Here is a 24,311-nt window from a genome sequence, read left to right as displayed (position 1 = left end):
GGTGATTTCTCCCAGCTCATCAACAAAATAGTTAAATTCTTCCTATACTAATGTCTGTATTTTCCTTTTCAGGGTGGCTGGGATCCTGTCGGGATCTGTGATATACAACGCCATTCAAATGCTGTAGTTCTGCATGACGGCATGTTCCTGTTCTCGGAGCTCACCGATTGACGACGTTTCAGTATGTCCAGGTTCGGCTTGAAGTTGGGTGACCTTGGGGCCTGCGTGGCCCCGTGGACATGAACTCTCTCTCGCCAGTGCTGCGTACCGAGCCGGAACATCGAAGACAGCCAGAGTGGCTGACAGAGGATTCTGCATTCAGTAGTCGATTTGCTGACTCTTGAAAAAGTGCAAAAGCAAGGCTTTGGACTGACTGCGACAACGAAACAGTGACTGTTGCCTCCCCTGTCACTGTGGAAGAAGCGATATCTGTCTCTCCCTCATTAGTGAGAGAGAAAGCCTGTGGGATGTTGGAGTAAAAGGTTGATTGTTGACAGACCATTGGCCATTTTCTCTCGTTGGACTTTGCTGTTGCTTGCAAGGCGGGTGGTAGGAATGCTGACGTTTTATGCTAGAATAATTTGGGGAGGGGAGGGGGAGGGTTGATGCTGCTTGTGCATGGGAAGGGAGCAGGGGGCAGGGGGCTTTGGGGCTCTTACGTCTTTTTCCTGTCATTCATTCTTTGGGGGTTCTTCTGTTCTGAGGAAGGCTGCAGAGAGTAAGAATTTCAGGATGTATACTGTACACATTCTCTGATATTAAATGGACCCACACTGAACTATTGAAAATGATTTGCAGAATCTCGTTGGGTGTAATTTGGGAGCAGCTTCTGTTTATATTAATTTCAGTGACTTAACTTCAGAGATAACCTAAGAGGAGTGGAAATTTAATGATACAACACTCGATTTAAGCATATATTTAAGTTCAATGAAAAAAAAGTGACATGATTCATCTAGCTAATGCCTTTCCAACCACTCAGCACATCTACATGAAGCATTGTCGTAGGAAAGCTTCATCCAACATCAGGGAGCCCCACTGCCCAGGACATGCTCTCTTCTCGCTGCTGCCATCAGGAAAGAGATACAAGATCCTTAAGAACTGTTACTACTCTCAGCCATCAGGCTCTTGAACCAAAGGGAATAACTTCACTTACCCTGTTTTTGAAATGTTCCCACAACCAAAGGACTTACTTTCAATGACTCTTCATCTCATCTTCTTGATATTTATTGCTTATTTATTTATTATTATTGTTCCTTCTTTTTGCATTTGCACAGTTTGTTGCAGCCGGCCCTCTGGTTGAATGCCCTAGCTGGACGGTCTTTCATTGATTCTGTTATGGTTACTATTCTATAGATTTGTTGAACATGCCCATATGAAAATGAATCTTAGTGTTGTATACGGTGATATATATAGATAGATAGATAGATACTTTATTCATCCCCAAGGGGAATTTCAACATTTTTCCAGTGTCCCATACACCTATTGTAGCAAAACTAATTACATACAGTATTTAACTCAGTATAAATATGATATGCATCTAAAATCACCCTCCCAAAAAGCATTAATAAATAGCTTTTAAAAAGTTCTTAAATAGTTTACTAAAGTGCATTGAGTGGTAACTTAAGCTCAGTCCTAACCCCGGCACTTTAACATGTCTTGCCCCTGGTGGTTGAATTGTAGAGCCGAATGGCGTTGGGGAGTAATGATCTCTTCATCCTGTCTGAGGAGCATTGCATTGATAGCAACCTGCCGCTGAAGCTGCTTCTCTGTCTCTGGATGGTGCTGTGCAGAGGATGTTCAGGGTTTTCCATGATTGACCGTAGCCTACTCAGCGCCCTCCGCTCTGCCACTGATGTCATACTCTCCAGTTCTGTGCCCACGACAGAGCCCGCCTTCCTTACCAGCTTATATGTACTTTGTGTTACAATATGCACCCAAATGCGCCAGCTTCCAGGGCTTAGATGTCCCCATACTCCAGGATATGGATACCCTTTAAAGATTCAGGCCTGTCCCGCTAATTGGCGGCCATGTTTTGGCACCGTGATTTTAATATTTGAAGAGCATCAATGACGTTTGGGAGCTCAATGATCAGCTCTACTTGGATTCTCATCCAGCATCTAGTTTAGAACCATCTTTGTTTCAGTCACGTATCATGTCTCGATTCTAGTCTCTGATATTCCAGTACCTGAGTCCTCACCATCCTCGCCTAGGTCCCTTGTCATACTTCGATAATAAATTCACTTTGAACATGACTACGCAATTGGATTTCAAACAATCCAAGTGTGAAGTGATATCTATTTAGTGCATTTTGTTCAAGCTTTCCCAATGCATGGACGTGATTCACTTACATGACTCTCATCTCTGATAAAGTTCCGTAGGTCACCATGTTTCATGTATGGCAGAACTACCAGAGGTGATCCTTGGTTTGGAAGGCAGATCCCAAGCAGGGAAAGAACATTAGTATGTTTGAAATCTTTCATTATTAATCCTTCCCTCAGAAATTGGGTAACTTGTTCTACGCAAGTGATTCCTGTGCAAATAGATACCATATATTAATGTTTCACGTAGAATGATTTACAACTCAAAGTGAAGAGCTTACTAGAAATTTGCAGTGTTGCAGAATATTCATTGGGAAAATTAAATTTACAGAGCAAGCAGCTTGTTTACTTACTGTTGAGGCATTTCACTGCACAATGTATATGGTTCCCATCTGGAGCAACAAGAGTTCCATGGCATACACAGCCAAAGTGGCCTATTAAATTTTGAGGTAACAAGGAGAAAAAAGCTTTATTGAATAAACATAGAGTGATTATGAGCATACTTTACTGTAGAAATACAAATTCCATTTCCAGAAAAGTTGGGATATTTTCCAAAATGCAATAAAAACAAAAATCTGCAATATGTTAATTCACATGAACCTTTATTTAACTGACAAAAGTACCAAGATTTTCAATAGTTTTACTGACCAACTTAATTGTATTTTGTAAATATACACAAATTTAGAATTTGATGGCCGCGACACACTCAACAAAAGTTGGGACAGAGGCATGTTTACCATTGTGTTACATCACCTTTCCTTTTAATAACACTTTTTAATCGTTTTGGAACTGAGGATACTAATTGTAGTAGATTTGCAATCGGAAATTTTGTCCATTTTTGCTTGATGTAAGACTTCAGCTGCTCAACAGTCTGTGGTCTCCGTTGTCTGATTCTCCTCTTTGTGATGCGCCATACATTTTCAATAGGAGATAGATCTGGACTGGCAGCAGGCCAGTCAATCACATGCACTCTGTGTCTACAAAGCCACGCTATTGTAGCCCGTGCAGAATGTGGTCTGGCATTGTCCTGCTGAAATAAGCATGGACATCCCGGGAAGAGACGTCGCCTTGATGGCAACATATGTCTCTCTAAAATCCTAATATACGCCTCAGAGTCAACGGTACCTTCGCATACATGCAACTCACCCATGCCGTGGGTACTGATGCACACTATACCATCACAGATAACAATCAGGATGTTCGTTTTCATCTTTGGCACGGAGAACTTTATGTCCATTTTTTCCGAAAATTAGCTGAAACGTGGACTCATCTGACCACAGCACATGGTTCCACAGTCTTTTGGTCCATCTGAGATGAGCTCGGGCCCAGAGAACTCGCCGGTGTTTCTGCATAGAGTTGATGTATGGCTTCCTCCTTGCGTAATACAGTTTCAAGTTGCATTTCTGGATGTAGCGACAGACTATGTTAAGTGACAATGGTTTTCCGAAGTACCCCCGAGCTCGGGTGGCTATAATTGTCACTGTAGCATAATGGTTTCTTAGGCAGTGCCGCCTGAGGGCTCAAAGATCATGCGCATTCAACCTTGGTTTCCGACCTTGCCCTTTACGCACTGAGATGTCTATGAATTCTCTGAATCTTTTCACAATATTATGTACTGTAGATGTTGAAAGACCTAAATTCTCTGCAATCTTGCGTTGGGAAATGTTCCTTTTGAACTGACTAACAATTCCCTCACGAATTTTGGCACAAAGGGGTGAGCCACGACCCATCCTTGCTTGCAAAGACTGAGCCTTTGATGGACGCTACTTTTATACCCAGTCATGATACCTCACCTGCTACCAATTAGCCTGCTTAAAGTGGAGTCTTCCAAACCGATGTTACTTGAATATTCTGTGCACTTTTCAATCTTATTTTAACTCTGTCCCAACTTTTGTTGAGTGTGTTGCAGCCATCAAATTCTAAATTTGTGTATATTTACAAAATACAATTAAGTTGGTCAGTAAAACTATTGAAAATCTTTTCTTTGTACTTTTGTCAGTTAAATAAAGGTTCATATGAATTAACATATCACAGATTTTTGTTTTTATTGCATTTTGGAAAATATCCCAACTTTTCTGGAAATGGGGTTTGTACATACAGTAAGCTTCAATTTGAAGAACAATAGTTAGATGTGTTGAATCACTGCAGTCCACGAGATACTTGAAAGAGCATGTTTGCCCGGAGAGCTTATCAATTCTCCGGGGAACCTAAGGCAGCCTTTACAGAGGCAAAGTTATGTCCTGTTCTGTTGAGAACAAGAGCAGCGGCAAAGTTACCCTGAGAAGCCCTGAAGCCAACTCCAGTTTTTTTTTATCAGTTGCTATAGGCGAGTATCATTAATTTCAGTCAAACATCCATCCCTAATAAGTAGATGGCAAAGAGCTTATTTGCCTGAGTGCAGAGATTTTCACATGCACATCTGGGTCCGGGGTAGGACTTGCCTCGTGATCAGAATTCCCTCAAGTACAACCCTCACTGACTACACCCACATCACTGTGGGCTTTTTCACCACATGCTGTTGCTCGTTTTGAACCTCCACAGAAGTTTGATCCCGGATGGAGCAAAGGCATTTTAATTGTGTATGATGGCTTTGGGCCAGGCATGGTCTTCAGAGTTCCCTGTCACAGTAACTAGATTTGATTCTGCCTACTGCCATCGTAGTAAGCTGGGAAGCCAATTCGCGCCTTTGCAATTTTGGGCTGCTAGCCTTGACCAAGTAATTCCCTTCTTAAACACTGTAGCAATGTCTTTATTCTTCTGCTGTAAGCTACAGGAAGGGGAAACTTGAATAAAACAAAGTTAAGAACCAAGGGGGATAGATGCAGGCCCAGGCTGTATGGTCTTTTTGACCCGTCTGCCAAACAGACCTGAATGGACCTTGGCCTCTATTCCTCCTTCGTGCTTGATTCTATACCTTTTGATTGGCCTGTCGTTGTCTTAGTCAATGATTACAAACAGAATTTCAGGCTTAATATTCCCTCAGCAGGCTAAAGAAATGCTGCAAGCCAATCACCTTTACAATGCTTCTTTATTGACGCATTCCATAATGGCTCAGCACGGCAACTGTTCTGTGTGTGACCGCAAGAGCTGTGGACATGGCTCAGCGCATCATGGAAACCAACCTCCCTTCTATGGACTCTATCTATACTTGTCACTGGCTCAGTAAAGCAGCCAGCATAACTGAAGACCCTACCTACCTTGGCCATTCTGACTTTTCCCCTTTTCCACTGAGGAAATGATACAAAAGCCTGAAGGTCCATACCACCAGGCTTAAGGGCTGTTACTATCCTGCTCTAATTAGACTATCAGGTGGTAACCTAGTATGATCAGGTGAACTCTTAACCTCACAATCTACCTTGTTATGATCCTGCTCTTTATCGTTTACCTGTAACAGCACTTTCTCTGTAGCTTTTACACATTATTCTACATTGTTACTATTTTAATTTGTTAAAATTATCCTGCCTCAGTGCACTGTGTAATGATCTGATTCATATGAGTAGTATGCAAGACAAGCTTTTCACTGTGACAATAATAAACCAGTACTTTTACTTCTCTGCCCATTCCCCATATTTCCAGCGCAAACATGAGGAAATCTGCAGATGCTGCAAATTCAAACACACACAAAATGCTGCTGGAACACAGCAGGCCAGGCAGCATCTATAGGGAGAAGCACTGTCGACGTATCGGCCTGAGACCCTTCGTCAGGTCAGGCCCAAAATGTCGACGGTGCTTTTCCTTATAGGTGCTGCCTGGCCTGCTGTGTTCCACCAGCATTTTGTGTGTGTTGTCCCCGTATTTCCAAGTATTTTCTACCATTAGTAAAGAAAAGGTCAACAATTCTGCAGTTTGCTGCTATACTTATGGGTCACTGGTAAATGCAAACCACATGGTGGAATTTAACCAAAAATGGAAGTGCAAGATTTGATTCCTGATCTATGCTAAATGACCAAATCTCCACCAGCGTGCCACAAAGACAACATTTAAACAATGTGGCAGTTATTTTTACCTGCTAAAAGAAATGGAACGAGTCTAAAGACATATTAAAATATTCAAATATATTTCCCTGGTTTGCTATTAAAGTCAGGATCTGTTTGAAACTTGCCTCGTCCTATCACCTCTGTGGTGTGCATTGTGAGAGCATCAGTGCTGATAACCATGTGTTGCACTTCTTTCAGTAGTTCAGAGTCCAAGCTGCTGAATCTGATGTTCACGTCGCCCTGCAGTAACGGCGCGGTTGCATCCAAGTCCCCACTTGACAATATGCAAGTCAAATCGGAGTGTGAAAACTGGGCCTGCCTATATGATGCTCCTTGTGCCAAATTCTGAAAAGGATCTGTAAGTGAGAAGGTGTCAAGTTATTTTCATGGAACATAGAACAGTACAGCACAAGAATGGGACCTTCAGCCCACGGTATCTATACTGAGCATGGTGTCAAATTCGACAGATTTTTAAAATATATTTCACAGGTATTTGCTAAGTAAAAGTCAGCATGATGATTTTCACTCTCTTAGCTTCAGGGAGCAATTTCATTCTATCTTTCGACAGCATGGATTTTGCAAACCCCTTAATTACAGATGGATGAAGTAATTTCATGGGTTTGGAAGCTCTGAAGACAGAGTGTTGCAACTGAATTTCTTTCAACGTTAGACATTGTGAAGGGGATTACAAATGATTATTAATTACTGGTAGTATTTGTTCTCTGCCAAGCAAATCTACAGTTAGCTGAAAATATTGTTTTATTATCGATACCAAGCAACTCACATTTTCTTGTATCTCCCCCCCAACACAAGGAGAATTTAAATTAATGTGAATTTAAACAGTCTGACCTATTTCCACACTGACATGTCTGCCCTTGGCCTCCCCCACTGCATTTCATATTCCACCTGTGTAGTCAGCAAAAGTATTAAATTCTCTAATTTCAGGTAAACTGCTCCCCCCGCCACTTTTCTGTCCATTCTCTGGTCTCCAGCAGGTGGTGGTAGATTTTTTAAAAATGGTTTACCAAATTCTTTTCTTTTTGGGGAAATCCAGCAAAGTTTCTGACACTGACTGATATCACGCGAATTTTAATCATAGCTTGTGTGAAGACTTGTTAAGGGAAGGGCGGGATTTCACTGGTGAAATAGCTATATCTTCTTATTACCACATAGCAGTGCTTATGTGGACATCTTCAAACGACGATGCCTCAAAAAGGTGGCATCCATCATTAAGGACTCCCACCACCCAGCACACTCTCTTCTCATTACTACCATCAGAAAAGAGGGAGAGGAGCCTGAAGACATACACTTTACGTTTTAGGAACAGCTTCTTACCCTCCTCCATTAAATGTGTGAATGGGCAATGAAATAGCTCATTATTTTTGTTCTCTTTTTGCATGACTTATTCATGTTTTTAATATATACATATTTCTTATTATAATTTGTTGTATATTTTATGTATTGTACTGTACTACTGCTGCAAAACTACAAATTGCACGACATATGTCAGTGATAATAAACCTGATTCTGACTGTGATTCTTAAAGTTAAGAACAGTCACTTGGGTCAGGCATTAGAGAACAACTAAAAGCAGAGCATGCGTTTAAGATTTTGGTCTCAGGAGAATGCAGAAGATTGCAAAGATGTGCCTCAGATTTAATTTCAGGTATGGGCTGGATAATCATACCTTCTTGAAGGGTTGTTCGATAGTCAGAGGATTCATGAGAGATCATTTCTGCAGTGATACTGTTTCGTGCTCTTGTGTTCACAAGCCTGTCCAGGTGCAGTGTGTGCGTCCCTCCGTCGAACCGCGCAATATCTGTGTTTAGATCTATCAACGAAACAAGCTAAGCTTATAGAGTGCAAACGGAGAACCTTGCAGCTTAAATTAGCACAAGACCTTATTGGCAAGAAAGGTGATTCTTTAAAAAAATATATACTGCCGCATGCATTAAAATTGTCCGACAATTGAGGAATGGTGTGTACCTTTCATCTGTTGCTTCTTGTACCTCCAAATAAATATTCCAAATATCAAAAGAAGCAGCAACACTATCACGACCAAGCCAACAAGTGCAATAATGTTCTTATTTTCAAGGATAATTACTCTCCCCAAATAAATTGATGAATTTGCTTTTTTCCACTGGAAAGAAATATATTAAAAAAGATATTATTTATTACATTTGAATGAAACTGATTCCATTTGCTGATTTAATAGAAGCTGGCCTAGAACTTAATGTATCAAATGTTTCAAAAGAATAAATTTTACTTATAGAATGATACAGCACAGAAATATTTTAGTTTGCCATTACACCCTGCATAGACATCATGGACTTAAAGGTATATTCCTGCGCTCTTATACTCTAAGACAGCTTATTAGCCTATTACATCCATATACCTATCTACACTAATCCCATTTTAACCTGCACCTGCGCTTTTATGTCTTCACTTTGGAACAGTCTGTAAAATATGCTGAGGTTTTCAATTACAATGAAATTGGCCTCAGATCTGTTTTTTTTAAAGGAAATTAAAGGAAATAAGAGTTTAAAGAACAAGAGATGAAAGCTGAGGCATCCCATGATAATGCCTTGAAGGGATAGGAAGAAGACAAGTGGTGGAAAGGCTGCAGGTGACAAGGTTAGAATTAAGTTGGAAGGTTCAGTAATTCTGACAAATTAGAAATTATTCAAAGGGTTGTAAAAAAATAGTTGCAAGAAATTTTAAACAAAACCTTAATTCTGACAGCAAGTAAGAAATAGGATGCTTCTAATTTTTAACCTAAGCTCTGGATATACCAGGTGGAACGTTGTATCATGAGGACAACATTTTAAATCAGTACTTTATGGTCTTTGAGTCATCAGCTGAAGTGAGCAGTTTCTCCCTATTTAACTTCTCAAATCTTTAATACAAGTGTTTAACACACTGGTAGTATCACTGAATAAATTATACTTGTAATTAATGCCAGCTTCTTTCATCATTTCTTCACTGCCATATTCAAGAGTATAAACTAACATCACACAGAGAATATAAATAAACAACTAGACTGAAGTTTCTGTCACATGATCATTATATTCCAATGGTCTGATAAAATCTAATCATGCAAGTTTGAATGTTAAAAATCTCTTACTTCTACATCAAATTCACTTCTTGAAGCCAGAAGTTCCTTGGGTATGATACAGACTAAAGCATTTGGCCTCAGGTGAATATGCTCACAGCTCCGGTTTCCAATTGTCAGTATTTTACCATCAATAGCTTCAGCTTTAATCTGTGTTCCTTGAAACTTCAAACAAAAAAATTCTAGGTAATTTGCTATTACTATTGCAAAAATGACTGGTTATGCATTAAACACTTTTGGACAGATGCACAGTTATAAACTTCAATCCACTTCTTGAGAGGAAAGCCCCAGGCATTAATAGCAATGAAATCCCAGATCCATTAAAGTTCTGCTATAATGCAGCATATGAACACATCTCCCTTTGACTGCAATGAGTCACTCTTAGGGACTTAGCATAAGCCAGTTGTTTCGTCACTGAGAGAGAAAACGGTATTTTACTACTGATCTGTTTCAAGGTGCAGGGACCAGAAAGCACATTATTTATCTGGCAGATCAGTTCTAGACAGAAACTATGGAAAGGGCTTTCAATTTTGAATCAATGAATGAATTAATGAATGTTGGTACTGTTCTTAGAAAGATAGGTTTTTTCCTCTACAAACTACTTTGCCAGCCAGTGAGGAATAAAATGAACAACAACACTGCCTGACATGGATCTCCAATGCACAGGATTGAAGGAGACTGCACAGGAGCTTTCAGCTCTTTCAGGCTCAACCTGCTCTATTCTAATGAGGATAGTTTCAAGAGATGCTGTCTCAAGAAGGCAGTATCCATCATTAATGACTCTCACCATCCAGGGCATGGCTTCATCTTGTTTGTACCACTGGGGAGGAGGCACAGGAGCCTGAAGATCCACATTCCAGGTTTTATATCAGCTTCTTCCACTCTCCCCGAGATCTCTGAAGAGTCCATGAACCCACAAACACTACCTTGTTAATCTTCTCTTGCACTCATTTTTGAAACTTACAGTAATTTTTATGACTTTCACTATACAGCTGCCACAAAACAATAAATTTCGCAACATATAGTATGCCAGTGATAACAGCCCCAATTCTGACTGAATTATGTTGGATAGTGATCAGTGAATATGCATCTGCTCAAAGTTGATTTCAGTATTTTTTGATATCTTGTAAACAGCTATGTTCTGTTTTATCTGGTTCACAGTTGTATACTTTAAAAGATGTTCCTTGTAAAACTCATTAACCACATTTCTTAGGAGTCTTTTCGAGAAACTATTTGAAAAATCATCATTTCAGAAGTAAGATCACATAAAGTCATACTCAGGTCTCAATGGTTTGTTTACAGGCAACATATGCTTAAAAATAAATGATAAACATGTTTAGATTCCATTCCACTTACTTTAATCTCAAGGGCATTACTGCCGCTCTTTTTGATCTCCTTGGGTACTTGAAATGTCTCAAACAGAGGATCTTCTGCATATCCAAAGTCAAAGGATCCCACAGTGACATTGTCAAAGATAAAAGATGCCTTGCCCTGCGTAGGCAGTGTGAGTTTAAAGCGATTCAGAGAGGGAGTTGGACAGTAGATCACCTGCATGTTAACTTCATATCTACATGCCTAGTTTTGGAACAAAATGTAACATGATTCCATGAATTAAATGGAAATGCAAAGCTTCAAACACGACCCTGCCTTTAATGACACAATGATCTGCTGATGCTTTACAGTTTTTTAAAAAAATCAGGAAACTTAATTAAATCTGAATCTATCACTACTTCTTTGCAAAATAATTTCACGCTATCTGTTTCTGATGAATTAATCAAATGATTTCAATATCTTATCATCATCGTCATGTGCTCTGTCACAGGATGCAGCAACCATGGTCTCTCATCTTCCTTTAATCTGGCCGTGGTGACGACCCCCTTCATGCAACACACACAAAATTCTGGAGGAGCTCAGCAGGCCGGGCAGCAGCTATGGAAAAGAGTGAACAATTGATATTTTGGTCCGAGACCCTTCAGTGCTGAAGGGTCTTGCCTGGAAAGCGGAGTGTTTACCCTTTTCCATAGATGCTGCCCAGTCTGCTGAGTTCCTCCAGCATTTAGTGGGTGTTGTTTTGGATTTCCAGCATCTACATATTTTCTCGAGTTTGCAAAGCCCCCTTCATGTTCTTAATCTTCTCGGTATCTGTGGCCATTAGTGTTCTTGGCAAATTTTTCAGAAGCTGTTTGCCATTGCCTTCTTCTGGCCAGTGTCTTGACAAGACGGGTCATTATCAATACTCTTCAGAGATTGTCTGCCTGGTGTCAGTGGTCGCATAACCAGGACTTGTGATATGCACCAGCTGTTCATACGGCCAAGCACCACCTTCTCCCATGGCTTCACGTGACCCTGATCAGGGAGGCTAAGCAGGTGTTACACCTTGCCCAAGGGTGACCTGCAGGCCAGCAGAGGGAAGGAGCGCCTCACACCTTCTTGGTACAGACACATCTCTACTCTGCTACCAAAAACATAGGCAACATTTAAAATGTGTAAGCAAACTAAAAAATGTCCCAAATGCAGTACTTCAACTGCTAAACCAAAATAAAAACTATGAATCAAAGGCATTAAACTTTATATGGAGTGACAGCCTAAAATCCCTTTTCACAGATTCTTAATATAGTTTTGCTTATTTATAAACAACTTGGAGTTGGGGCAGAGTTTTGAAGTTTGCTTATGTTCCAGACCGTGGCAGTGACGTAGAATGCACAGGTAGTTTTCAAGAGGACAGAGTGAGATTGCTAAAATGAATAGTGGTCTAACAGACAGAATACAATGTAATAAGTGTGAAGTGATCTCCTTTGGTACAAGATAGTATGGAAAGGTAACATAATTTAACTGAAATGGAGTAGTGGAGCTGGATGTTGCCACGTGTGGAGGATCTGAGAAATGTGGACAAGTTAAACAGATTAGGACTTTATTCCTCGGAACACAGAAGGTTGAGTGGAGATTTGACAGAAGTATACAAAATTATGAGGAGTATAGATAGAGTAAAAGCCCACAGTCCTTTTCCACTGAGGTTAAGTGGGACTACAACTAGAGGTAATGGGTGAAAGGTGAGAAGTTTAAGGGGAACACGAGGGGAGACTCTTTCACTTAGAGGGTCGTGAGAGTTTGGAACCAGCTGCATGTGAGCTTAATTTCAATGTTTAAGGGAAGTTTAGGTGGGTCTATGGAAAGCAGAGGTATGGAGGGCTATGGCCCCAGTGCAGGCCGATGGGAGCAGGCAGCTTGAATGGTTCAGCACGGACTAGATGAGCTGAAGGGGCTGTTTCTGTGCTGTACTTCTCCAGACTTTATGACTCTAATGGTTCAACAGAGGAACTGAGATGTACAATCTTCTTAAGGTGGCTGGGCAAATTTAGAAGATAATGTTCATGGAATACTTCACCTTGTAAACATAGGTAACAAGTACAAAAATAGATTATACTAAGTCCTGTGCATATTTCACGTTGGCCTTCACTTTGAATACTGTGTCAAATTCTATGCGCCACCACTTAGATAGATTTTACAGCACTAATTTCAGAGCATGGTTATCAGAATGATACCTGAGATAATAGACTTCAGTTCTGTGCACTAAAAAAACAGTTGAGATAGTTCTCTTTTGAACAGGCAACGGTTATAGGAGACCCTGACCCTGACCCTAATGATATCATGTTTGTAGTTTGTTTGGAGATAGGGAAAAACTATTTTCTCTGGCAATTGAGTGAGCTTCATAGGTTATTGATTGTAAAATAATTGGTCAAGGAGCTGAAGGGATTAGGATTAAACATCTTCTTATTGAGGGTTGTGAAGCTCAGAATTGTAGTGCATGATGGGCGGAATTAGCTACCAACATTTAATCACCAAGGTGATTGGATGTACTTACGCCAGGATAATTTTCAGGGCATTGAGGATAAAGTTGGGATGCAGTATAGCTCCAAAACACACAATTAAGTATTTTAATTAATTCCTTAATTGCCTTCAGAAGTTGCTCACTCATTATCAAATGTTTGCCTGAATGACCCTTAGGTCCATCAGCTCTTGCCCCTGCCTATTCTCCATGAAAATTTTACCAGTTTGAGTCATCTAAACTTAGTCAGGTCCATCATGGGCACTAGCCTCCCAAGCATCCAAGACATCTTCAATGCCTCAACAGGCTGTATCCATCATTAAGGTCTGTCCACCCAGAATATGCCCTTTTCTCATTGCAGCCATCAGAGAGATGCTTGAAGGTACATACTCAACCATTTGGGAACAGCTTCTTCCCCTCTGCCATCATATTTCTGAATGGACATATAGCATATACAAGGGGTGATTGATAAATTTGTGACTAAGGTAGAAGGAGTTAATTTTAGAAAACCTAGCACATTTATTTTTCAACATAGTCCCCTCCTACATTTAGACACTTAGTTCAGTAGTCGTGGAGCATATGGATCTTGGACCTCCAGAAAGTGTCCACAGCAGGGGTGATTGATAAGTTTGTGGCCTAAGGTGGAAGGAGATGAGTTATACAGCTCTCGTTACATGCAGGTGCAGTTCAATTCTTTGAGTGATTATGCAGAAAGTTTGAAGTTAATAGCTTTTGTGGTGGTTCTGTTTCAGATAATTGAAAATTGCAAGTAAGCACTGTCTGAGAAAATGGACAACATCGGCCTTTGTGCAGTCATCCGCTACCTTGGTCTCAAGGGCTTGTGAAAAATAAATGTGCTAAGTTTTCTAAAATGGACTCCTTCTACCTTAAGCCACAGATTTATCAATCACCCCTCATATATACTTCTTGGGTGGCAGAGTGGAGATACGTCGCTACCAAAGGAGGAGTAAGCCACTCACTCCCTCTGCTGGTCTGCAGGTTGCCCTTGGGTAAGGTGTAACACTTGCTTAGCCCCTTGTTCAGGGTCGAGTGAAGCCATAGGAGCAGGTGGTGGATGGTCATACGAGCCGCTGGTGCATGTCTCAAGTCCTGATTATGCAACCATTGAAGCCAGGCAGTAATTCTGAAGCGTATTGATAATGGCTGGGGTCACACCTCTTCAGAATCAGAATCAGGCTTGAGATCAGCGGCATATGCCATGAAATTTGTTGACTTTGCACCAGTAGTACAATGTAATAAATAAGTAAGTAGATGTGTGTATATACAAAACAGAAAAAGACACAGCACAGAAGAAGGCAATGGCAAACCACTTGGCACTGCACATATCGATGATACTTACTACAATTTATAGTTTTTAGTATTATGTTTTGCAATGTATCGCTGCTGTGTAACCACAAATTTCCAGTGATAATAAACCTGATTCTGATTCTGACTTTATACTTATTCTGTAGTCAGTTTCCGGTAGTCTCTCTTGGGTCCTATGTCCCATCTACTTGGCCTTTGCTCATTTTACTAGTCTACTGTGCCTTTCAGGACAACAATCTTGAACAGCCGCTACAAATGTGATATCTTCCCAGTCAGGAGCTCTCCCCATCTTTCAATGTACAGTCTGATTTTCAGCTAATAAAGAGCTCAGTTCTCTTCTGCATTTGTTGACCTTGGTTGCATGGAGGACAATGATGAAACTTTCAAAATTATCAGATGGTTTTCTTTGTCCACACATAACAAGGCTGATGTCCAACTCACTCACAGTGTTTGCTGTTCAACAGTGCATCTCCTCCATTTCCCAGACATCCACGCTCACCCCATCTTCCCACTGCCTTAACAAGGATACAATTCCTCTTGTCCTCAGCTACTACCCAATGAGACTCTGCATCCAACACATTCTCTGCAACTTCCACCTTCTTCAACGAGACCCACCACCCAATATGTCTTCACCTCCCCCCCCCCCCACCCACCAACTCCACTTTCCGCTAGGATCTGTAATTCCCTTGAATATTCGTCCGTCCCCACTAATCTCCCTCCAGGCAAGAGGCAGAAGTGCTATTCCCCCCTCACCTCCATTCAGGTCCCCAAGCAGGTTTTGTCGGTGAGGTAACACTACACCTGTGAATCTGTTGTGGTTGTCTACTGTAACCGATGCTCCTGATGCGGCTCCCTCTATGGTGATGGGACCTGAGGTAAACTGGGGGACCGCTTTGTTTAGCCACCACCATCTGCAAACATTGCCTGGTGGCCAAACATTTCAATTCCTATCCCCATTACTGTTGCAACATGTCGAACATGTTGCAACATCTTCTGCCATGATGAGGCCACTCTCAGGTTGGAGGAGCAACACTTCATATTCCACCTAGGGAGCTTCCAACCTGAGTAACATGAACATCAATTTCTCCCATTTCTGATAAATTTTCCTTCCCTCTCTTTCATTTGCTCACTCTGGCCTCTTACCTCTTCTCGTCACCTGTCACCTCCCACTGGTGCTCTTTCTCCTTCTATTTCTCCCTCGATCCACTCTCCTCTCTAATGAGATTACTAATTCTCCAGCCCTTTATCTTTTCCACCTATCACCTCCCAGCTTGTCACTGCATTCACCCCTCCCCCACTCACATGGCTTCACCTATCACCTTCTAGCTTTTCCTCCTTCCACTCCCTCCACCTTCTCACTCTGGCATCTTCCTCCTTTCTTTCCAGTCCTGATGAGGGGTCTTGGCCCAAAATGTCGACTATCTATTCATTTCCATTGACACTGCCTGACATGCTGACTTCTTCAAACATTTTGTGTGCTTTGCTCTGGATTTCCAGCATCTGCAGAATCTCTTATGTTTAAGAAGGCAAGACAATGGCTATATTTCATTAGCAGTTTGAGGAGATTTGAGAACTCCTACAGATGTACCATGGAGAGCATTCAGAGAGGCTGCCTCACTGTCTAGTATTGGGGTGGGGTGGGGGCAGGACAGGACAGAAAGAAGCTGCAGTAAGTTGTTAAGTCAGTCAGCTCCAGCTTGGGTACTAGCCTTCACAGCATCCGAGACACCTTCAAGGAGCAGTATCTCAGCAAGGCTGTGTCCATTAAGGACCCCCATCACCCAGGACATGCCCTCTTCTCATTTTTACTATCAGGAAGGAGGTACAGAAACTCGAAGGCACACTCTTAGTGATTCAGGAACAGATTCTTCCCATCTGCCATCTGATTCTTAAATGGACATTGAACCCTTGGACACTACCTCACTTTATTTTTAATATTATTTCTGTTTTTTGGACTATTTTAATGTAACTATTTAATATACATATATACTTACTGTGATTAATGTATTTATTTATTTTTCCTATATTATTATGTATTGCATTGAACTGCTGCTGCAAAGTTAACAAATTTTACAACATATGCTGGTGATATTAAACGATTCTGATTCTGACTCTGAAATACTTAAAAAAATTCTTTCCCTTCTCCCTCATCAACTGTAACAACCTTGTAGCCACTGACTCATCTTGAGCAAATTTATGCACTGACATAATATTATTTAAAAAGCTGGTCTTGGACTTGTTTATTTTTTTTGTTAATCAAAAACCCCACCTAGTTAATATGCAACTGAATCCTGAATATTTTTCTTATAAGCTCAACTGCTCAGAAATTTAACCTTTAAAGATAATTTTAAGTCATTGGGCTGTGACGGTATCTTGAGCTGTGGAATAACAGATGACAATCCTTTAATGATAAGACCAAAGGAAAATGGTAATTAAAAAGGATTTTGGAGAGGACAATCATTGTATTAATGAAAATTTCCAATAAGGTTAATCACTATTTAACATGTATCAACCTGAATATTAACCAAGGTTAATTATAAACCTGCCTTACATTTCTCCGAATCTAGTAGATTTATTGGAAGCCCTTAAAATTGTGAAAGGTTTAACAGTGAGACGTCATGGTAGCATAGAGATTAGCACAACTCTTTACAATACCAGTGACTCAGGTTCAATTCCCACTGCTGCCTGTAAGGAGTTTATACGTTGCACCCGTGACCAGCTGGGTTTCCTCCAGGTGCTCCGGTTTCCTTCAACAGTCCAAAGATGTACCTGTAGGCAGCTTAATTGGTCATTGTAAATTGTCCTGTGATTAGGCCAGGATTAATTCAGGGGATTGTTGGGTGGCGAGGCTCAAAAGGCTGGACAGGCCAATTGTTGTATATCAGTAAAGAAAAGATGCAGAGCAGATAATTTTTCCTGTCAGAAATTCAGAACAAGATGATAGTTTGAATTATGGATGGGCCTTTCTAGAGTGAAAACAAAGGACATACATGAACTCTGCAGATGCTGGAAACACGGAGCAACACACCCAAAATGATGAAGAAACTCAGCAGATCAGGAAGCATCGATTGAGAGGAATAAACTGCTAATAGTTCGGGCCAAGGCCCACCTAAAGGACTAGAAAAGAAGATTACACATGATTGTCATGACAATCTGGAACTCTCCCACCATGTGGTGGTCAATGGATACAAACTAATCCACAGCTTATTAGTGGTAAAGTTCCAGGGGGGAGATGGAGCTGAGGGAGACGAAAGAGGTCTGACTGCCTTTCTACCAGGACCTAATTGAATTACTGCAAGTGGTTCAAATGCAAACAATCAGCATATTTTCCTATTTTTCTTGGTAAATAGGCATGGTTTGTCAACCGTGTGGGAACACTTACCACATGAAAAGTCTTTGATATTTGTTGTACCGTGATTACCATCTGGGGCGATTGCACAAACTTCAAGTTACTTCCTTGCACTGTCACTGTGCTGCCTCCACTGTCATGAGCGAAATACAAAGAAAGCTTTCACTGTGACGCTCTTGAACAGGAGAACAGGTTAGAAAGAACATGGCTCTGTCTTACCTGCTGAACGACCAAGCTGGATGGATATTAGTGACTGATGGACTTTCCACATATGTGAAACAATCTTTGAATTCCCGGATAGCAGCATCAATTTTCAAAACTACAGAATACTTCTGCAGGGATTCATGGGCTGGAGTAACGCACTGAATCCTCGTCTCGGAAACGCTGGAATGAATAGATCGAGAAAAAACAGCAGGGCATGAAAGGTTGGCTTTCACAGTAGGCTCGCTGTGGAGTACAGAATACTGATACCAAAGAAAAACCACAGAATTCCAGGTCCACTTCATTGCCTGAGTTAAGAAAATCATGACTCACCAACATCTTGGATAAGGCAGGAAAACCCCAAAAGCTTAAAAAATCTTTCGCTTTTGATGGCTGATCACTCACTTCTACAGGAAGTTGGCAGGGAAGTTGAGAGATAATGGATTTGTAATCAAGGTGATGAAGTTTTATTTGGATAAGTGACATTCTGCAATGGAACTGGGGCTATAATGATAAATGCCCTAATAGAGAGAAAGGGGCGAGAATTTATTCTTCTCTGATTTGGATTTAGGCAAAATGGTTATATTGACTCCTGGGAATGAGAAGCTTGTCCTATGAGGAAAGAATGGCTTAAATTATTGGAGGTTAGCAGAATGATAGATATTCTAATTAAATGGGTACCATTTTAATTCTACTTCCCATTCCATCAGTCCAGGGCCTCCTCTGCTGCCACAGTGAGGCCACTTTCAGGCTGGAGGAGCAATATTCTGTCTGGGTACCTTCCAACTTCATGACATCAACATTGACTTCTCTAACTTCCGGTAATTTCTTCACCTCTCCCTTCTCTCTTTTTCCATTTCCTGTTCTGGTTCCCCTCTTACCTTTTCTCTTCTTTTACCTGCCCATCACCTCCCTCTAGTGCTCCTCCCTCCCCTTTTCACATGCTCCACTCTCCTCTCCAATCAGATTCTTTCATCTTCAGCCCTTTATTGTTTCTGCCTATCACCTCCCAGCTTCTCACTTCATTCCACCTTCTCCTCACCTGGCTTCACCTTCTAGTTTGTACTCCTTCTTGTTCTGGCTTCTTCCCTCTTCCTTGTCAGTCCTGATGAAGGGTCTTGGCCTGAAAATCGTCTTTTTTATTCCCCTCATAGATACTGCCTGACTGGCTGAGTTCCTCCAGCATTTTGTGTGCGTTGCTCTGGATTTCCAGCATTGGCATTTATCATCTTCTAACTGAATATATAAACTTAAACACAAGACAACCTGCAGATGCTGGAAATCCAAAGCAACACGTGTAAAATGCTGGAGGAATTCAGCAGGCTAGGCAGCATCTATGGAAAAGAGTTCTCTCCTTCCTTTGCAGTTCTAATGAAGGGTCTCAGCCTGAAACATCGACTGTTGACCCTTTTCCACAGAAACTTAAGAGAGGTATTGGCAGGGGAGATGCTGAGCAGTTACTTCCTCAGACAGCTTAATGTGGAACTGGGTGGTATTACTGCAGGGGTTCCTCACCTTTTTTTTTATGCCTTTTTTTATGCTTTTATGCCTACCATTAACCGAGAGGTCCGTGGACCCCAGGCTGGGAACCCCTGTGTTAGAGGAAGTGATCAGTCCCATGTGACTGAGATGAAGAGCGTTGATTATCTTTGAAATCATTCATTCATGAGGCTTGCAAATGATCAGTTGCTGACTATGTTTGAGGCTAGGATTGAAAGAATTCTGGTCAAGACAGAGAACTCGGGAACAAAACCTTGAGATTCGGGGGAGTAAATTAAGGATGACGATGAGGTGGAACTGCTTTTCCCAAGTAGTTGTGAATCTGTGGCATTCTCTGCCCAATGAAGCAGTGGAGGCTACCTCAGTAAATTTATTTAAGACAAGGTTGGATAGATTTTTGCATAGTAGGGGAATTAAGGTTTATGGGGAAAAGACAGGTAGATGGAAATGAGACCATGGTCATGATCTTATTGAATGGCGGAGCAGGCTCGATGGGCTAGTTGGCCTACTCCTGCTCCAAGTTCTTATGTTCTCATGTTCAAGGAATATTGCAATCATGGGAGAAACTGGACTCAGGGCCCAGAGATGGCATTTCCATTTTACTTTATGGTGACAGAGACACCATAAAGAGTGGAGGAAGGCCATTAAATCCATGCTGGCTCATGAAACTAAGGCATTTTCCACCAATTTTCTGTAAAATCTGTTCTCTTCATTTACCAATTAACTCCACTCAGGTTCTATTGCTCATCCACACGAGGCAAATTCAACTGTCATAAAATCTGCCAATTACATCCCTTTGAGATGTGGGAGGAAAGTGGAGCACCAGGGGAGACTTCTACAATGATTGAGAGAATATTTATTTATTTACTGAGAGACTATGTAGAATAGGCCCTTCTTGCCTTTTGAGCTGCCTCACCCAACAATCCCTCTAGCCTCATCACGGGACAAATTACAATGACCAATTAACCTACCAAGTGGTGTGTCTTTCGTCCGTGGGAAGAAACGGGATCACCCAGAGGAAACCCATGCAGTCATAGGGAGTATGTATGAACTCCTTGGAGGTAGCGGAGGGAACTGAAGTCACGTCACTGGTACGGTAAAGCATTGTACTCTCCACTACGCCATTGTGCCGAGCTAGGATTGAATCTTAGTGGGGGTTGCAAAAGCCAATAGCATTGCGAATTTGAGAGTCAGGTACAAATAAAATGTGTTGGCAGGGTGGGGTGGGGGGGGGGTTAGTTACAGATAGGATGGAGGCATAGAGAGTTGGAAGATGGCGGGCTTTGAAGTTGGAGGTTCAGCCATGTGTTCAAGAAAACAATGTGCTTAACACTGAATAGCTTTGTGGAGAAGGACCACAGTATAAGGAGCTTCCGCTGCTGATGAGGAAGCCCCTCTGTTATTGTGGTAGTTACCTCCCGGGGGCCACATGGGTTGCAAATGTTCTATTGGTTTTAAGAAATGTAATAGAACAAGACTAAAAGCATTGGCTATGAATGTAAGATGGAAAAGAGACTGCATGGTTTTTTTCTGATGTGTAATTTTGTATTATAAATATACTTTATTTTGATATGGAAGTGTTTTTATAATGTCTCCATCAGACAGCTTATCAGGGATTGGGGCTGGGGGCCGGTGAGTGGTTGGGCTTAGGAGCCCTTAGTCATCATCAGCTGTGAAGCTGGGATGACGAGTTAAAATGGCAGTGAATAATATGATACTTGAGGAAAAAAATGGGTGTGCCTGGCTCTCTGAATGCAGGCCAGGCAGTCTGAAAAATGTCTCAATGTTCAGGTGAAGGCTCAATTTACTGTAAGCTACTTCCCAGAGATATTGGAATTTTGAACAATTAATAAAATATCCTTTGCACATCCTCTATGTTTCTGGTGGGCTCTGCATTATAGGCTGGATTTGGTACATGTTTTCAAAGTTCAAAGTACAAAGTACAGATATGTCACCGTATACAACCCTGAGATTCATCTTCTTGTGAGCATACGCAATAAATCCATAGAGGAATCAATGAGAGACCACAACAACTTGGGCGTTCAACCAGTGTGCAAATGAAAACAAACAGCATAAAAACAAAAAAAAATAATAACAACAACAAATAAATAAACAATAAATATGGAGAACATGAGTTGAGGAGTCCTTGACAGTGAGTCCATAGGTTGTGAGAACATCTCAATGATGGGATAGTGAAGTTATCCCCTTTGGTTCAAGAGCCTGATGGTTGACCGAAAGTGGTTGACAATGATGCTTAGCAATTGGGGTTGGGATCAAATTCAATCAGAGAATATGCAAACATGATGCATTATGCAACAGAATTACCAGACCTCTATAAATAAAAACTGACAATATCCAAAAACAGCATATATTAATGACCAAACAATTTTCAAAGATGGGATTTAAAAACAGAAGCTCAATTGTGGACTACACCCTAGCACACAAACAAATGCTATTATTGTGATATAAATTACAGAATACATTGTCGTGATTGCACAATCTGGTGAAGTTCAGATGTAGGCTTTCTGATCAGCAAATTAACACAGAGAAACCCTCAACCTTTATATAAAACAATGCTATTTATTTAAATGGAAAGTAAAAGGCCTGATTTTAAAAAAATCATCACTTTAACTACTATCACGAGAAAACCTTTCCCAGATAAAAGGTCATGCAGAATAAACTCTGAGCCAACAGATATAATTGATTACTGAGGACTTCTTCAGGATACTGAAGTGATTTGTAAGTGATAAAAGTCTTCAAACTGATATGTTCTCTGTTTCTCTTCGCGCAGATGTACTGAGTATTTCCAGCGTTTTCTGTTTTTCATTTTAGATTTCCAGCACTATTGGTTTTACAGAATGAAAGATATTCACCTCCACTTACCGTAAGACCGTAAGGATAATCTGTGAGAGTTCTCTGCTGGAACAGTAGATGGAGCCATTGGGTCAGCATCCACTTTTATATGTGGTTCCAAAGACCACAGACTCGCTATCTTGCAGAACAACTCGTTATGAAAACTGCTTTGCTCTTCCCAAAATACCCTGGTCCTCAAATCTGCATTTTTCTTTTAGTCATTTACAGCTCAGCAGGTCACATGTATATATTGTCAGTGAGTACAATGTACCGACAGCAATGGAAACAGGAATTGCTTGATATACTGGTTATAGAGAAAGTATCTTTGGAAGGACATTCAGAGTTAATGTTTCATGTCAACTTATATTTCATGGATTTTCTGAATAAATTTCAAACTCCACCAACTACAACATTGTGTTTGTGCATTAATGATACCATATTCAAATTTGTGCAAATACATAAAAAATGGGAGGCCAAAAAGTTGAATCTTGTGCTCTAAGTATTTTCTTTTGGGAACCACTAAATGTTTTTTTAAATGAAGAACATACCTTTTGAGATCACACACTTTTCCTCCGATTAAAACTTCCCTTCTGCTTCCGCCGTCCAAGTACTTCCCCGTGATTGTTAGTATGGGTCCTCCTGATTTTGAACCATGATGGGGAGAGATGCGAACAATAGCTGGATTCTGTTACCCCATCCCAAAGAAAAGAAAGCTGTCAAACTTGGCATCCTTTGTAAGGAAAATTTAAACATTTGTCAACCACATTTTTAAGAAGTGTTTGCCTGTATCTGTTCATCAGTCTTTCTACTTTTTAGAAGATAAAGGAACATGAAAGCTTGGACAAGTAGACTCCTTCCCCACTGCTATCAGACTTCTGAATCAAATTCCTCTTTTATCTCCCTTTCCTGGAGGGGCTGCCACGTTCTCAAGCCCTTCATTCTACTCTCCTGTTATGGTCACTTCAGCATTTCTCTTTTGCACCATTTCTTTCTTTATTGAGATAGTGTGGGAACAGGCCCTTCAAACCACACCTCCCAGCAATCCTTCGATTCAGGCCTAGCCTAATCATGGGACAGTTTACAATGACCAGTTAACCTAATTAATTATTAAGTTAACCTACCAACCGGTACGTCATTGGACTGTGGGAAGAAACTGGAGCACTCAGAGGAAACCCATGCAGTCGCAGGGAGAATGTACAAACTCTTTACGGGCAGCAGCGGGAATGGAAACCAGGTCACTGGTACTGTAAAGTGTTGTGCTAACCACCGTGCTGCCGTTTTGCACATGTCATTGTACTATATTGCTGTACTAGTTATTACTATGTATACTGTTTATTCCGTGTGCTTCATGTGAGTAAGGACTCTTGTTACATTCTGGTGTATATGATAATAAACTAACTTGAATCTTTTCGTTCTGAAGGCTAATTATTGTGGTGCATGGATATTTGCCAGCCTCTCAGCCAAGTAACCATTCTCCTCGAGGATCTTTAAGTCAGTATTCATCTTGTTATTCAACAGTAGGCATCACATCCCTGGTCGCTACCATCACTGCAGTTACAGCAGGATACACTAGATGATGTCCCCTCTCCATTTCAGTGATGATGAAACTAACTGTAATGGATAAGCTCTTGCTCGGGCCTAGAACAACAAGCTTAGCCTGGAGAGGAAGTATGGCAGGTTCGGGCCTGACTACCGGATCACAGAGGTACAGAAACTCAAAGCTTTACACCTCAAATTTATTGTAAACACGTACTGATCATACAACATGAACAATCTTCAACTGAAAATGTGTGACTATTGTAGCAAGTGCTCAAAAACCAGCTAATGATACTCAAAGTCTGAAGAGAAAT

General features: G+C 41.0%; 1 protein-coding gene across 1 annotated transcript in view; it reads right to left on the bottom strand.

Annotated features, from left to right (window-relative positions):
* met (MET proto-oncogene, receptor tyrosine kinase) overlaps nucleotides 1-24,311 on the bottom strand; it is a 133,939-nt gene that overhangs the window by 10,532 nt on the left and 99,096 nt on the right. The window contains exons 8-17 of the mRNA XM_059978278.1: nucleotides 23,010-23,146; nucleotides 18,127-18,291; nucleotides 17,941-18,040; nucleotides 10,763-10,981; nucleotides 9,419-9,571; nucleotides 8,281-8,434; nucleotides 7,982-8,125; nucleotides 6,421-6,651; nucleotides 2,672-2,752; nucleotides 2,349-2,530 (exon numbers count right to left, since the gene is read on the bottom strand). Of these exons, the coding sequence (XP_059834261.1) occupies nucleotides 2,349-2,530; nucleotides 2,672-2,752; nucleotides 6,421-6,651; nucleotides 7,982-8,125; nucleotides 8,281-8,434; nucleotides 9,419-9,571; nucleotides 10,763-10,981; nucleotides 17,941-18,040; nucleotides 18,127-18,291; nucleotides 23,010-23,146 (1,566 nt within the window). The remainder of the gene's footprint in view (nucleotides 1-2,348; nucleotides 2,531-2,671; nucleotides 2,753-6,420; nucleotides 6,652-7,981; nucleotides 8,126-8,280; nucleotides 8,435-9,418; nucleotides 9,572-10,762; nucleotides 10,982-17,940; nucleotides 18,041-18,126; nucleotides 18,292-23,009; nucleotides 23,147-24,311) is intronic.

This window comes from Hypanus sabinus, chromosome 8, assembly GCF_030144855.1.
Source record: "Hypanus sabinus isolate sHypSab1 chromosome 8, sHypSab1.hap1, whole genome shotgun sequence".
In the NCBI taxonomy this organism is placed as follows: Eukaryota; Metazoa; Chordata; class Chondrichthyes; order Myliobatiformes; family Dasyatidae; genus Hypanus; species Hypanus sabinus.
This window is presented reverse-complemented; position numbering and strand designations above follow the sequence as displayed.